Source organism: Idiotropiscis lumnitzeri, chromosome 9, assembly GCF_059441095.1.
Source record: "Idiotropiscis lumnitzeri isolate Australia: NSW breed Sydney's pygmy pipehorse chromosome 9, RoL_Ilum_1.0, whole genome shotgun sequence".
Taxonomy (NCBI): domain Eukaryota; kingdom Metazoa; phylum Chordata; class Actinopteri; order Syngnathiformes; family Syngnathidae; genus Idiotropiscis; species Idiotropiscis lumnitzeri.
The window spans coordinates 16661069-16676348 of NC_142399.1; the positions used below are offsets into that span (position 1 = coordinate 16661069).

General features: G+C 41.2%; 2 protein-coding genes across 3 annotated transcripts in view; both read left to right on the plus strand.

The window, feature by feature from the left end:
• The window catches only part of thada (THADA armadillo repeat containing), a 78187-nt gene extending 68195 nt beyond the window's left edge, over positions 1-9992 (plus strand). For both annotated transcript variants that reach the window (XM_088305374.1, XM_088305373.1), the window contains exons 37-38: positions 7540-7715; positions 9362-9992. In XM_088305374.1, coding sequence (XP_088161500.1) covers positions 7540-7715; positions 9362-9697 — 512 coding nt within the window. In that variant the 3' untranslated portion in view covers positions 9698-9992. The remainder of the gene's footprint in view (positions 1-7539; positions 7716-9361) is intronic.
• Positions 9993-11740: 1748 nt separating this feature from the next.
• zfp36l2 (ZFP36 like 2 zinc finger CCCH-type) lies at positions 11741-14989 on the plus strand. Its single transcript, XM_088305185.1, has 2 exons — positions 11741-12344; positions 12454-14989. The coding sequence occupies exons 1-2, from the start codon at positions 11904-11906 to the stop codon at positions 13633-13635; spliced, it is 1623 nt and encodes a 540-aa protein (XP_088161311.1). The 5' UTR covers positions 11741-11903; the 3' UTR covers positions 13636-14989.
• The last annotated feature ends 291 nt before the right edge of the window (positions 14990-15280 follow it).

Consider the following 15280-nt stretch of genomic DNA (forward strand, 5'->3'; position numbering starts at 1 on the left):
TTGTTGTTTGTTGTTCACAAAAGAATTTTATAATGCTTTCATCTCCCAAACTATTTGACTCGTAAATATTTAGACACGCTTAAACCCCAAATAAGAGTTGTAACTAAATGATTTTCATGTTAAATATTTTCTCGACAAATTAAATAAATAAATGAATCTACAAGTCTTTGTGTACTTTGCCATGTTAACGACCACCTAACTAAACTAAAACTATATGCTTTATAAATGACGGCTTCCCATTTAGCTAACTCCCATTCACTGAGGCACTCACGACCCGCTCCGCAATTTGTTATCCGAGGCGACGCGCTTATTAGCCAGTGTTCCATGTTAAATTATAAAAAATGTTAGGTTCTAATGTTGTGAAACGCAATATGTCTACGGTTGGATCTCCAGTTATCAAGCAAATTGTAATCTTAAAACACGGGAACGGATTAGAGACAGGATTCCAAATAATTTTCTCAACTTTGACCTTCATCTTCTGTACTCAGAAGCATCATAAAGAAGACAGATCTTCAGTAACCTTTTTTTATGCTGGGAGGTTTACAAGAGGATTTAATTCTATTTATATTTTCCATATAAATGGGATTGGGGATAGATGTGCACTATTCCTGACAATTATAATCACTTGCAGTGTGTGAGTTCTGCATGTGTGTGTAGCCTACTTGAGGTCAGACAACGTCAGATAAGATTTTAGCTAACAATTAGATAGAACCTCAGAAGCTAGACTAAGAGAGGGTTTCTTTAAAAGAGGAAGAGAACAAAATGCACATAATTAGTTTATCTGACATATCCTCCCTTTCTATTTTATATTTTATATGGTGCAATTTAGTGTTAGTTTGCATTTACTACATTTACTCTCAATCATGCAGCTTGTGTTCCTCCCAACTCTTATACGGTCATGAAAAAGTTGAATCAAATTCCAAACACGAGTGATCCAAACAAAAGGAATGTAACAATGTAATGTGGTCATCTTAATTGAACGTGTGACCGGGCCAGGAAAGTCACATTCCTCAGCTAAATAAGAAAGTAGCCAAAAACCCAAAAGAAATCACATTGCACTGTCAGTAAATTGAAAACCCACAGAAACCTTGATTTTAGGGAGAAAAAAAAAATCTATATTGTCGCTCCACTTTTTGAAGCCTAAATTTGTTTGACGTTCTGAAATTAGATGTGTACAACAACAGCTTTAACAAAAGCTACACTGGATACAAATAGTCCCCACACCCCTTTTCAAATGGTAGTTTTTTTTTGTTTTTTTTTAGATATAATAAGATGAGACCAAAAAAAAAAATAATTCCCATTTTTAATGTGACCTTCCTGTATAACCTTTAAAACCCTGACTTATACTTTGAACAATGAGATGTCTCTGTGGAAGCTCTCAGTGGTCTACGGCTTGTGCTGTAAGATGACACTTGTAAAGTTGTACTCGCCGTGGTCATCGGTACAACATTTATAAGGGTGCGTGCATGCATATATAGCTGGCACTGACACACCTTACACCCATTTTCATTACTCAGTTACTTGGTTTATTTCACTAAGGCAGCACAAATTAAATCAACCAATGCAGTCTATCAGAAGGGTCATCATGATTTTTTTATTTAACCTTGAAATACCCATAGTGACGGGAGTCAGTCAGCCGCTGCCCTGTTTCTTTCTACAGTATTTATTACCCCACCAGTAATTTTGCCAAGCCCTCTGATCATATTCTCAAGACTGTGCATGTCATTCAAGGAAGAATGTTTATCAAATATATATAGATAAGAGTCTGGAAGCTAACGAACACTCTTACTCAGAGAAACGCTAAGCAAATGAAATGTATTATCTGTTGTAACTTGTGCAACCTAACCTTTTTCTCAGTTATGAAGTAGTTAAAGCGCATCTCAAAGGGTTAAGCACAGAATACAGTCTGGTAGTCTGAGAACCTTGCTTGAGGGCCCGAGAGCCACAGGTTTAAGACCCGACCTTGGCACTAGACTTTTGGCAGTCTGATTTTGTCAAAAGCGTTTTGGCAATGGAAAATATGTCTTTTATTAACTGGTTTTGACATTTTCTTTTTTTTTTTTAGTCAGTGATTATATTTCAATAGTAATCTTTCTAAAACATTGGTGGAAGCGGAACTTTTCTAAATTTTACCATTCAACAAGTTGCGCTAGGTTAAAAAGGGACTTACAGTAAGCCCAATTACTGTTTGTGTTTGCATACGCGTTGACCACTCGTCGTAAGTATGCGTGGCGACTTTCTTGTTTGTGTGTGTCTTTCCCATCCCCTGATGTTCTGCTGGTTTACTGTGGGTGTGGGTGTGTGTGCATGTTTGTTTTTTATTACCTTTCATCAAGTGTCTGAGGTGTTAAACGCTTCAAATGAGACAATGCTTCTGTCCCTTTGAAATGGAGTAGAGAGAAAAACTTTTTTTTTTCTTTCATTTTAAAAAACCTTTCTGTTTTTGTGTGTGGGAGAGCATTGGAAAAACTCTGATTTTTTTTAAGTGATTCTTTCCCAGCACTTGGAGGAACAAAGGAGCTATTATCCCTTGACTTGAAGATTTATTAATCTCCAATTTAACCTTTTCCCACACCAATACGCCCACTGACTGGCCACCACTGCCCAAATACCTCAAGACTAATTGGGTCTGAAATCAAACTCTGCTCACCCTTACTGGACCTCCAGCAATGACGGTGTAAGGGTGCCAACAAAGGGATCGCTTCATGTCATATATGAAGCACAAAAGGGATTTGGAGTGGGCTTGAGTTTATGAGAGGGCATTTAATTGAAAGGTGATTGGAAACACAAAACCTCAACAACTACTACTACGTTTCCATTTGTTTACAGCAACAGCACTAAGATAGTGTTGTGATTGTCTGATAAATGAAAGCACAAAATAATCATGTGGTAATGCGAAGTAACTGTGCAGGAATGTCAGATTTGTGTGGGAAACTCTAACCTACTATTTTGAAGACAAAATGCCGTCACGCCCACGTTTACCAGGCCATTCTGACCCAGTGGCTTGTTATCAGACAGGTCGCCCAGCATAACCCACTTAGCTTATTGTAAAGCAACCAAAGCTTTTGTGTCGAATGACATTCACATGTCATTTCTCTTAGTTAATTCATTAACATCAGGTGATACAGCTGAATGATAGGACAGGACACTCATTAAACAGACCTTGTCCTATTTCAGGCGGACACACACCCAAATATTACACCAGCATCACAAATCTTCTAGAAATGATTAAGTACACAAACACAAGTCACTACTCTCAATATTTTCTCACTCTGTCACTTAGTGTTGTCAAGCAAAACGCAACATTTTGACAATATCTCTCCTTATACTGGCACGCCTCGGTTCTCAGCCTTAACTCGTTTAAAATACAGCCTAACATTTTCGGATTGTAGTTTGCAATGGCACTTTGTAAAAACATACTTTGCCAAACAACTGCTTCTCTCTCTCTCTCTCTCTCTCTCTCTCTCTCTCTCTCGCTCATATATATATATAATACATATATATATATTTTTTTTAAATATATATATATTTATTTTATTTTTAAACATATATATATATTTTTTTATTTATATATATATATATTTATATATATATATATATATACATATATACATATACACACATACATTGGCCAATGTTTGATTGGTGTATTGAGTTGAGGCCTGAAAAGGACAATGGGCCCTCCTTAACAATTTGCTCTCATTAGAATTGTCATTAGATGTACTCTTATCTCACTGTGACTACCATGCAACATGGTGTTTAGTTTTTAGTTTACTAATTTCACATGTGAGAAAAGGTGTGTTGTTGTCTGTCCTCTAATGATGCTTCTAAAACAATTGTAAAGAAAATATAGCATTGACCTTTTAAGTATGAATCTGCGACATGACCTTGATGAGAGGAACGAAACGGATGAATGGATAAACATGCAGCCTTTTCAAAAATGCTTTGTTGCAGTGCCTTGCATTTCTTCGAGAGCCCTCTTGAGTTTCCTCTTCAGGCTTCTGTTGACTTTTTTTTTTTCTTTCTGTGGGTGACTTTGGCATTTGCTGCAGTGAGCTCACGCCATCATCGTAACCTGGGACCCTTATTGTCATGGGGATTTTCACTCCTCTCTGGCTAATGTTTCCTGTCGGTGTTAAGATTGTTGCATTTGGTCGACATCACTGTTCGCCACCAACAACCAAAGGAAGTCACAGCTGTAAAGACTGTGTCTTTGTTTCACACCTCTCTGTATCTCGCACTTAAGCTTCCTGGTCTCTCGGCTCCAAAGTGGCTTGTGTGAGCTACAACAAGTTTCTCGCGTGAAGACTATTGTTGTTGTTGGCTTGCTGATGTTACTTTAATGGTGAGATCTCCGGCATGTCACTTCCAGTCTTATAGGGAAGTGGATCTCTGAACATCTTTAACCAAATACTACCTTAAAAACATTCTTAGCACTCCAAGTACCAGCATAAGGACCAACATTAAAATACAGTTACTGTCGCAGGTAAAGTGTTTAGTGGAAGGTAAAAAGTATAATAAGTTGGAATATAATATAACAATGCACTGAAACATTGGAGAAAATAACTCAACTGAAATGATGATTAAATTAAAATGTATCGTGCATTGTATTGCGCATATATGTTAAATAAAACAAATTTACTGTACTGGAGGAAATCATATTAATTATATCAGCTTCCGTTACATCGATCCTGGAATTTATTTTTTTGCATTTTTTTCACAAGTGCCACATTATAATGTTGTTAAAGCAATCCTCCCAACACTTAAAGAGACCATACATTTGCATACAGTGTCAGTGGCGGCTTTCGCGCTGCTTTCTCTTTAAATTGCTGCATTATATGCGCAATGGTACAACCGTAATGGTGACGTTTGAGCACGTATTCTTAAGATGCTGCACAAAGTGCGTCATTCGTAAGCTTACATTGTATGTTACGACCATTGTAAACCAAGGATCCACTCTGTATTTTGTGCACATACATGTACAGTTTACAAGCCATACAGTTAACTAGCCAACCCGGGCAATTTCTCTGGCCGGCAGTCTCTGCCGACCCGTCGACATTCCCAAACAGCTAAAAAAAAAAAATGCTGACAGTTTCTAGGTGTGTTCCCTTTTCTGTTTACCCACACCATGGGGCAATGTCTGGTTCCTAGCGATTAGCTACACCATTAATCTGTCATTTGATATTGTTTAATGTATTATGTGTGCAATCAAATTTTGGATTAGGGAAGTAAGTAAATGCAGAAAGATGTCCCTATGTTCTGAAATTGTTTGTGCACCCTTCCATTAAAGACAGAAGAACCCCCTTTTTGTGTGGCTGGGGGATAGTGACTATTTTACTTTTGTTAGATTCAAGTTATTTTCACTGACTATTTTTAATTTTTAGCAAAGGGTTTTTAACAATTGTATTCACTTGTGTAGACAGTACAGTACTTTGCATGTAGTCATTTTCTTTGAAAATTTGATCATTTGCATTGTTTTTAATTCCAAAATTCATCTTGATTTGCATTTGCACGTTTACTGTCAACAATCACAACCCTCCATAAATGTCTGCCAATCCACTAACAATACATTCTAATGGGTAACAGTGTGCTGTGTATCAGGGTGTTGTACAAATTGATGATGCAATAACAGCAGTGGTTTCCTACCAAACATCAGAGTTCAATTTGGTTTTAATGTTATCAGGTCGAAAACAAACAAAATATTTAAATAACAGCAAGCCAAAGTACAAGGAAGCAAAGAAAGTTGCTTTTGTTTTTGTTATTGTTTTCATTTTCATCGACACCGAATGCTTCACCCGTTTAACACTTGCCACATCTGGCTCAAGCTTATGTTTTCCCCTTACAGTCGTGCTTAACTCTCAAATAGACTACACGGTATGTTGTAGTCGAAGGACAGCAACGCACATAAGCCTCACTCAAATCCATTCCCTCATTAAGTATTGGTATTTGTTTAAAATAAATTAGTTTTAGTGTAAGACAACTATACACTTGACAACAAGCAGCTCATATGCCTGCATACAACCCCCAAAACACACACACACATATACAGTCACCTAACACTCATGCTGGGCATGGCATGAAAGACAATCTCCTTGAGAAACAAGTATTTAACACCAAAAGCTTAAGGAAGGAAATCACATTACAAGGTGCAGGGGAAAAAAATACATGCAGCCATTCCGACCCTTTATGTTAGGAGGCAGGGGTGGTGGTAAGTGGACTTTTACATCAAGGCTGGTATATCCCTGAGAAGAGGTGGCTTCTCTGTAAAGAAAAGAATTTGTCACCCAAGCTCTTAAACTGCTAAATCTCCTCTAATACTGTACAATCAGCGGCCTGTAATGTTCACAGACTGCATCTCGCCCCCCTGCTCAGACTTCACACTCTAATTTTATGCCTCTTTTCTCAAGAGGAATATCAATAGGGGTTCCCATCACTGTGTCTTATACTCTATGTGGGCTGATGGGGAGCTGTAAACCTCAACGCCCCCCACAGCCTCCTCTGGTTCCCATAGTGGTAGTGTTTGGAGTTGTGACTTTGCAAAGCTTTTGATGTCTATGCGGTTATCCGGGTGTCAGCTACGGAGACGACGGTCAAACAAAAACAACAACATGCATTACACTCTTACAGCATGGCTGAAACGGTATAGTTTGGACTATCCGAAACATTTCCACAACATAGTGGTTCTCTGTCAACAGTGTGAAAGAACTAGTTGGATACCTTCAATAGCAGCCTTTGCCATTATTGTTGTGTGGATACTAGTGTGACTATAGAAAGGTCAAGTTTCAGTCCCGCCATTTTTCCATCGGCACGACTCAAATTCTCACAAGGAGTGGAGTTATGAAGCAAAGTTTGAAGCATGCTAACGCCGTCAAGATGACTGTCTACAACTAGAAGCTGATGACGTACCTAACGATGGAAATTGTTGTGTATGTAGCTTGCATTTTGATCATACAAAACGTATAAAAGAGTAGTAAATTTGGTTTTCTTTTTTATTAATATTTTAAGACACTCCAGCTGTTTGAGTCATAAAAGCATGAAAAAAAGGAATGTTTGCTTTTGTAACATACATCCAGAATTACATTGCAATGGTTTTATATATATATATATATATATATTTATATATATATATATATTAAGCAGTCTGTGGTTACCATGCATGCGAGTACCTAGGATAAGAAAGGGTTATTTATGGATAAAATTAAAATGCTAGTATCATTTTCCTGATGAAAAAATGGCATAAAGATAGTTTGGGGAGAATGGGGCATCCTGAACGCATAATGTCTTTAACCAGTGAAAATATGGCATTGCTTTTGAATTATAATTCAGTAAAATCATTTTTTTCAAACTATATAACACAGGCCTCGCTGAAAATGGTTGGTACCCCTAGAAAATATTTGAAAGTAATTAAATAATAAACACCTTGACCCAAACACATGCACTTCTTACCAAGACAATTACAGAACAGCCATGAATCTTGTTTACTGACTCCTGTCAAACAATTGTAACGTATTTCACTATCCTCAAATTTTGGTTCAACAGATGTTGCGGGCATGACAGTGTGTCCTCCTGTAGCCCTGGACGTTGGCGTGAGGCTCTTGTGTCGCCTATTCCAAGAGTGGAAGCAGATACCAGCAGGTGTCCTCGCTCTGACCGAGTGGCTGCTAGGAGAGGAAGAAGGCAATGAAGAGGCATGTGCAGAAGAGGCCTCCAGTCTGGTAAAAAAAAAATATATATATAGATTTATTTTTTTATTGTTATGATTTTAGTGGGCATGTCTCCACCAATTTGTACAGATTGGGTCTGTTCAGCAAGGTACGCACTCTTATCTAGTGATGTGGAGGGCGCCAAAATGAACACATCCATACCACTTTTTGGCACCCTCCATTTGAGGTACAGTAGTACGTTAAATTATCAACTTAATTTGTTCTGTGACCCCGTTTGTAGTTGAAACGTGGTAAATTTTCCCATTGAAATGAATGGAAATTCAATTAATAATAATAATAATAATAATATTCCCTTTATTAGTCCCACAATGGGGAAATTCGAGATTCGAACCCAGGTCTCCTCGGGAGACTGGGTCCTGAACGCGGCGCCTTAGACCACTCGGCCATCTTGGCTCAAGCCCCCAAATTATTCTATTAACAGTTTATAAAAAAATGTTTTTCCTCTTTTTAATCAGTTTGTGGTTGAAAATTAATAGATTACAACATAAAATAAGTGAAAATATACTTCATTGTGAAGAAATAACTTGCTATACAAATGTGTGTGCTTGTGCTTTAACTTTACGCAAGGACAACAGTTTCTCCATTGAAAAAGACTCCTTACAAAATACCCATTTACTACTCATTTTTTTGGGGGGGTTATTTGACACACAAAAACAAAGATCCAGTGAGACTTGTCTTTTTTGCAGCTTTATTCTAGGCGAGCCGCTGTTAGAATTGTGATTTGAAGAAGTGTGTGTGTATAGGTGGAACTTCTTAGCTGCATACAAAACAGCTTTCTTTTTGATGTCACGGTAAACAGACACTGAGTTTTATTGGGGTTCCCAAGTGTCCTGGAAAATGACTGGCCATTTTGTCAGTCATGGAAAACACATGGAAAATGAAAAAAGAAAAATAAAATGTCCCAGAAGATTATTTTTCCTTCCTCCGCTTCTCCATACCTTGTAGGTGAATGCAAATAAGTTAAACAGACGTATGTCTATTTGCGCTTTTCTTCTTCATCTCTACATCTCGCCAGATTAACGACGGGTAACAGGTAGTCTCACTGGGCCAAGTTTCACTCAGAGTTTTGTACTTGCTCTCTTGTCTGACAGCAGAAACAGAAAATATGTGAATGAGAAAAACTTAATCAAGAATTCAGATCTTTTAAAATATGTGCATGGAGAGCAGAGCTTTGACTTTGTATGCAGTTTTTAGCTAGTGGTACGCCACTGGGCTGCTTGTCACCATGGCTGTGGCAGTGCCATCTTGGGCTCCAATAAACACTGCAAATATTTTTTGTCAAACTTTTTTGTTGACAAAAAAGTTCATCAGACATGTAGACGGCAATTGTTAAGAATTCCCATTGGAAGAAGTGTGCGTCTAAACTGGGGTCGGCTAACTTTTGAGCTCATGGGCCTCAATGGATGGGATTGGATCGAACAGCTTCTTCAGAGCCTGCTCTCCTCCCTCCTTTTTATTTTAGTGCCTGCCGATTCCCTGCCTCATTTGTCCTTGCGCTGCCTTTTGGCTCGTTCTACACTTTTGTATTCGTGACTAGAGACACAAACATGTGCGACTGTTTGTCCATATGTGCTCACTAGTGGAGTTTTCTTGTGTCATCGTGTTAATGGACCAATTTGGTTGTTTTCATTGAACAGGATGAAGAGGACTTCCTGTTTGAAAAGGGCAACCTTAACTTGTGGGCTGAGCCAGTCCAGTGGGTGACGATGCTTCACAGACACCTCATTTCCCTCATTCTTAGCTACAAACAGACCAGAGACTCAGGAAGTACTGAACAGGAGCAAGCTCAGCAAATGGACACTCTGGCCTTCAATGCCCGGGCCAAACTGTTGAGCGCCAAACAAGCCCTGGGCTCCCTCCCCGTCCTGCCCCAGTTCTGCTGCCCTATGGAGCACGCCCGACTGGTACTGCGGCAGCAGAGGGCCACTCTGACTCTGGATGTGCTGGACACCCTGAGAGGAGAAATTGAGTAATATTGCAATATTAGAAAACCCGGCGCACAATGTTTTTATGTGACCATGAAAGTGACACCTCAGGGGTCTTTTTATCATCATATTTTTACCATCTGCGCACCTTTTTTTTATTTTTATTTTTACGACTGTTAGTTGGTGTCTGAAAGTCAACATTTGGAGAAATTAATTTGGAGTCAATTGTGGTAGTCTAAAAAAATGTAAGACAAACGACAGTGGGAAATTCCACAAGGAATTGGCTGAACACTAATGTGTCTAGATTGATACTGTCATTATTAAATCATCCATTGCAAGTATACTTTGACTTCCTCCTCGTGTTTAATAATCCTTCCAATTGGACTTTGGTTTTTCTTTCCCTTATATAATATAGAGGACAGCACAATAGACTACTGACTGTGTGCCTGTGTGTGTTCAGAGTGGCATTAAACACCTTGACCCTTCTACTTCCCTGGTATCCATGTTCCTTGCTACAGTAAAACTGACGTCATGTTTTGGAAGTGCTCAACATGCCCCAATAAAAAGAGAGCTGTCTGATTAGAAGCGGCTTGTGTGAACAAGAATACAGTCAAGGGATTTTTCTAGCGCTTCACCATGTCTGTTGTTCACAGACTGTTTATCTCGACTGCAGAGAGCAAATGGGGCAAATGGTCTTGGAGCAGCTTGGAGACTATTTTTAGGGTGGTTGTAGTAGATTCCAAACTCTTATGTCAGTTTTTTTTCCCCTGCCTCTTTCTCTTTCCTTCACCTCTCTCCCTTCGTCAACTCTTGAAAGAATAGTAAATCATGTCAGTGACTGAAAAATAAACTTGATATATTTTTAGCTCCTGTTTTGCAATTATGACCCTAAATTAAAAGGCTATAATGGTTACTGGTGTTGCAGAAACTAGTCATTTCTGGTAGCGCGCTGTGCATTTTACACACAGACGCATCCATTCACAACCAATTGAGTGAGGTCCTTCTATGTTTTGTGAAACATTTATTCTGAACATTCAGTTGTTCATCTGTAAGAGTTCTGTTTTTGGAACTGGAGGGCCACAGTTCGAGTGGCAACTATAGAAGTTGGAGAGGTGCTTGCCTGCTCCCTGACTTCTGACAAAGGTGCTCTTGAGCAACATGCCAAGGCTAAGCACTTTACCACTGTGCAGCCCTTTGGTGAGTATGTGTCTTGTTGTGTATGTTATGAAAATGTTTTTGTCTAGAATTGATGGTTTCTTTAAGTGTGACCCACAAATGGGAATATTAAAAGATGGATTAAATATCTTAGTCCTCTCTGAAGGCCCAAGTACTAAATGTCATGTTGAGATGTGTGACAGAAAATGTGAAACATATTATTGCTTTGATTAGACTGCTGATTATTGTCTTCCATGATCAACACGATCCTATTTATATCTATATATATATGAAGTACAGTGTGGCAGCATTTGTCGTCGCACAAAACCTTGCTCGGCAGGGGGCGCACTGCCTTCCCTGCTGTCAGTTCCTAACACGCTCTCCAGGGGGCAGTGTTACACTGTTATTCCACACTGAAAGCACATTCCTTCACTCTTGTGCTCCCAGACTGTGAAAAACAAGTTAAGGAAGACCGGGGGGGGGGTCTTAGCACAGTCGGTTTTGTTTTATTTTTATTGCTCTGCAGCCTTCACAGGTTCCCCGTAATGCGCTTAAGTATTGAAATTGCTTAGTGGAAAATACAAAAGTATATATAGTAGTTACTTCTGACTGTCTTGTTCCGCTGAAATATACTGTTGTTACTCTGTTTCGAGGATTATGCAACGGGTAAACGCTAAAAATTGTCCTGCACTTTGCCTGGACTCCTCTCCGCTCATACTTGTGGTCTCACTCTATCCACAGGGAGAGAGCGCAAGGGTGAGGCAGTTTCCTTCCATTACGAATACATGCGCATGCTTCCAAGTGAGACGGACGGGGCGGGGGGTGGGTATTTGTGTTGGATAAAACTCCACAAGTTTGCAGGAAGTCTGCATGCGTGAGGATACATTTCATATCACATTTGTGGCTCCCTAGAATTAAGAAGAAAGATGTGATGGTTTCAGCCAAAGTCCGTTTTTCTGACCAACCTCTACTCATTTGGATGTGTTGTGTGATATAAACAGAAAAAAACTTTGTAGATGTGATGATGGACGATGTGGGGGACGCGCTTTGGGGTTGAATTTCAAGGCGTGGTGTCAAAGAATAGGCGACCAACCGGTGAATGGATGTTTTTTTAAATGAGAAGACGGAAAAGAGGAGGTGGCTCTGGCCAAAGTTTTCTACGACTTCGTTCACTTCGCCCCTCCCCGGCCACCGGCAGGCATTTATAGCCCGCAAAAAAGGGTTTGAGCCCGCAGTGAAGCACTTTTGGCTCAGCGCTTCTTCAGGGGAGGAATCACACCCATCTACTACTCAACAACACAAAAAACTGTCCCCGCTCTCGTTTGCCTGCGTCGGTTGTAAAGTCAGCCGGCTGTTTTCAAGCAACTTTCCAGAACATTTCCCTTCAACCAAAAAGCAGTCGTGGCACAAACCAGCGCTCGTCGCAGTGCAGCCTGCTCGTTCCTCCATGAAAGAAGGAGTGCACCAGCAAATTTGGGGAAACGACGACATGTCTGCGACCGTCTTGTCCGCCTTCTACGACATGGACATGCTTTACAAGGTACAGCTGCTTGTTTGATTTGAGTTGAATGCATGCTGCAACAAGTTGCAGCACGATGCCATGTGACCGGAGTGCACTGCTAACATGTCGCTCGTTCTCTCCGCTGCAGGATAAAAGCACGAACATGAACGCCCTCCACATCAACAGCATGCTGGACAAGAAGGCGGTCGGAGCTCCTGTCACCTCTGCGGGCTCCGGCGGTCCCTTCACGCCGGGATTCTTCCGCCGAAACTCGACCAGCAACGTGGAGGCCATGAACAACGGCAACAAGTACACCATGAGCTCCTCTTACAGCAGCCTGAAGGAGAACACGCCGAGCGGGACGACCACTCTTATGAACAAGGAAAACAAGTTCCGCGACCGCGCGTACAGCGAGAACGGAGAGCGCTCCGTGCTGCAGCAGAAGGCCGGCTCTCAAATCAATTCCACCCGCTACAAGACCGAGCTGTGTCGGCCCTTCGAGGAGAACGGCTCGTGCAAGTACGGCGAGAAATGTCAGTTCGCCCACGGCTACCACGAGCTCAGGAGCTTGTCCCGCCACCCCAAGTACAAAACGGAGCCGTGTCGCACGTTCCACACCATCGGCTTCTGCCCTTACGGTCCCCGGTGTCACTTTATCCACAACGCCGACGAGCGCCGGCCCGCCCCGGCCGCCAACGCCAACGTGCAGGCGGCGGAGGCCCGCGGCTACGGCCAAAGGGACATCCTCCCCCCTCCTCAGCAGCAGCAGCTCTGCTACACCCAGAGGGACAGACCAAAGCTTCACCACAGCCTTAGCTTCTCCGGCTTCTCCAGCCACCACGGCCTGGACTCCCCGCTGCTCGAAAGCCCCACGTCGCGGACCCCACCGCCGCCCGCCTCTTCCTGCATGTCCTCGTCAAGCTTCTACGACGAAGTGCTGTCGCCCAACTCCGTGTCTTGCATCAACAGTGCCTTCAACTTCCCCGGGCAAGACCTAAAGACTTTGCTGGCCCCGCTGGCTGTGCACACCTCCGGCGGCTACTCCAACAACCACTTGGCCGGCGGCGCCCACTACGGAGGCGTGCAGGGCGGCATGTGCCCACCGTCGCCCCCCACTTACAACATGAGCCACTTGCAGACGCTGCGACGTCTTAGCGAGTCACCGGTATTCGAGCCTCCCCCCAGCCCGCCAGACTCGCTCTCTGACCGGGAGAGCTACGCCAGCGGGTCCCTCAGCTCCTCCGGGAGCCTCAGTGGCTCCGAGTCGCCCAGTCTGGACGCTGGGAGACGTTTGCCAATCTTCAGCAGGCTGTCGATTTCAGATGACTGAGCGTGTTTTTTTTTTTTCTGTGTAGTGGATTATGTCAGCAGCTTCCACCCTGCTGAAGTGCCTTTGAGCAGCAAGACATTGTATCTCTACCAGCTGAAGGGGTGGTGGCCCTGCGCTGACCTCCCTGGTGGGGGGCAAGTGAGGAAAGTTCCACCCACGGGGATCAATAAGTGTCCTTGACCTGGCATTAGATTACTATGTGTGTGGTTTTTTCTTTTTTTTCTCTGTAATATAGCTGTATTAAAAGTTTAGATAGCAAACAGAAGGCATTCCATCAGTGCCTTGCCCAAGGGCTCATCCAAGCCCATCTTTCCTGTTTTTCTTTTTTGTTGTCGTTTTTGCTCTATCAGGCGAGTCACACTTTTCCTGGGATTAGATGACTTGACAAGACGAAGAGACTATAAAAGCGAGTCGATTTCCTCCTATCCTGCCAAGAATATGCCTCGACTCAAAGTAACTTTTTTCCCCTTTTCAAAGTGCTTTTATTTTTTTTTTATTTTCATCCGAAACGCTTCTACTTCCATTCCATATCTGTCTTCTTACAGCGCCACCCAGTGGTTTGGTTGGTTAGTGTAGCTTGTTGCTTGGTTGAAAAGCACTCTTGAGTTGGGTTTGTTTGGGGAAATCACTGCTGATGGTTGAATATATATTTTTTTAGCTGTTTGAGTGATTTGCATAGCGGTGCATAACTGGCTATGGACTATTTAACTTATTTATTATCTTGTGAAACAAGTATAGGCTACATTGGTAATTTGTGTCCATACTATATTTATCAAGTATGATGAAGCAATAGATCTATATTCTTTTATGTTTAAATTATGATCGCCATTATTAATCTGCATAAAGTGGAGTGTATGTTCTTTTCACAGTAATATATATTGTTTTCTCCTTTTGTAACTTCACTTGGTTATTTTTTATTGTAAATGAGTACAAAAAAATCTTAATTTAAGAGACCGTTTGTGATATTTATTTCATTAATTTTGTTTCCTTGTTTACGTTTATTAAAGTTTGCATAATTGCTGTTTGCTTCTGAGCTCGTGTGTCAATGCTGTAGAAGGCTTTTTTTTTCTTCTGAGAATCCCTATTTAGATGATTCTGTAGAATGTAAACACAATGTGGTTGTATAGACCGTCCAAACCTGATGTTTTATTTAGATCAGCGACAAAGAATCCAAGTCAATAAATTAACCAAAAAGTATTTTTGTTTTCCTCTGTTTGCACGAGGTCACACTGTGATTCCAGCCACGTGCTTAAGAATGTAGCAATCCCATGTGCCCCAGTATTATTGTGTAGTGCATATGGGGCTCACCAACATGACATGCCTTTAAAATTAACCAAATAAAGTATTTTTCTTACATGGCATCTTTTATACGCAGGTTCAAATGAATGTAGTTTTGGATTCTATTTTTACTAAAGGTTGTTACCACTCAGATACTCTGACGACAACAACAACCATAACCTCTCTTAATCCCCATTCCACTTGATTTGATTTTCCTATTTGCTCAGCTTTTCTTTCTTTTGATATCAAAATCTAGTCTGAGTGTTGAGTTTGCTGCAGAGGGAAGTGGTTGATCATGTCTGGTTTGTACATAGTAGGTACAGGGGGATGCACACTATGTACTTTTGACTACTTTATCAGAAGTAAA

What these genes read in the sequence shown, in the direction of transcription:
- zfp36l2 (XM_088305185.1), top strand. Translation starts at nt 11,904, where the DNA reads ATGGATGTTTTTTTAAATGAGAAGACGGAAAAGAGGAGGTGGCTCTGG. An exon ending in ACATGGACATGCTTTACAAG is followed by an intron (nt 12,345 to 12,453) that starts GTACAGCTGCTT and finishes TCTCCGCTGCAG; the next exon opens with GATAAAAGCACGAACATGAA.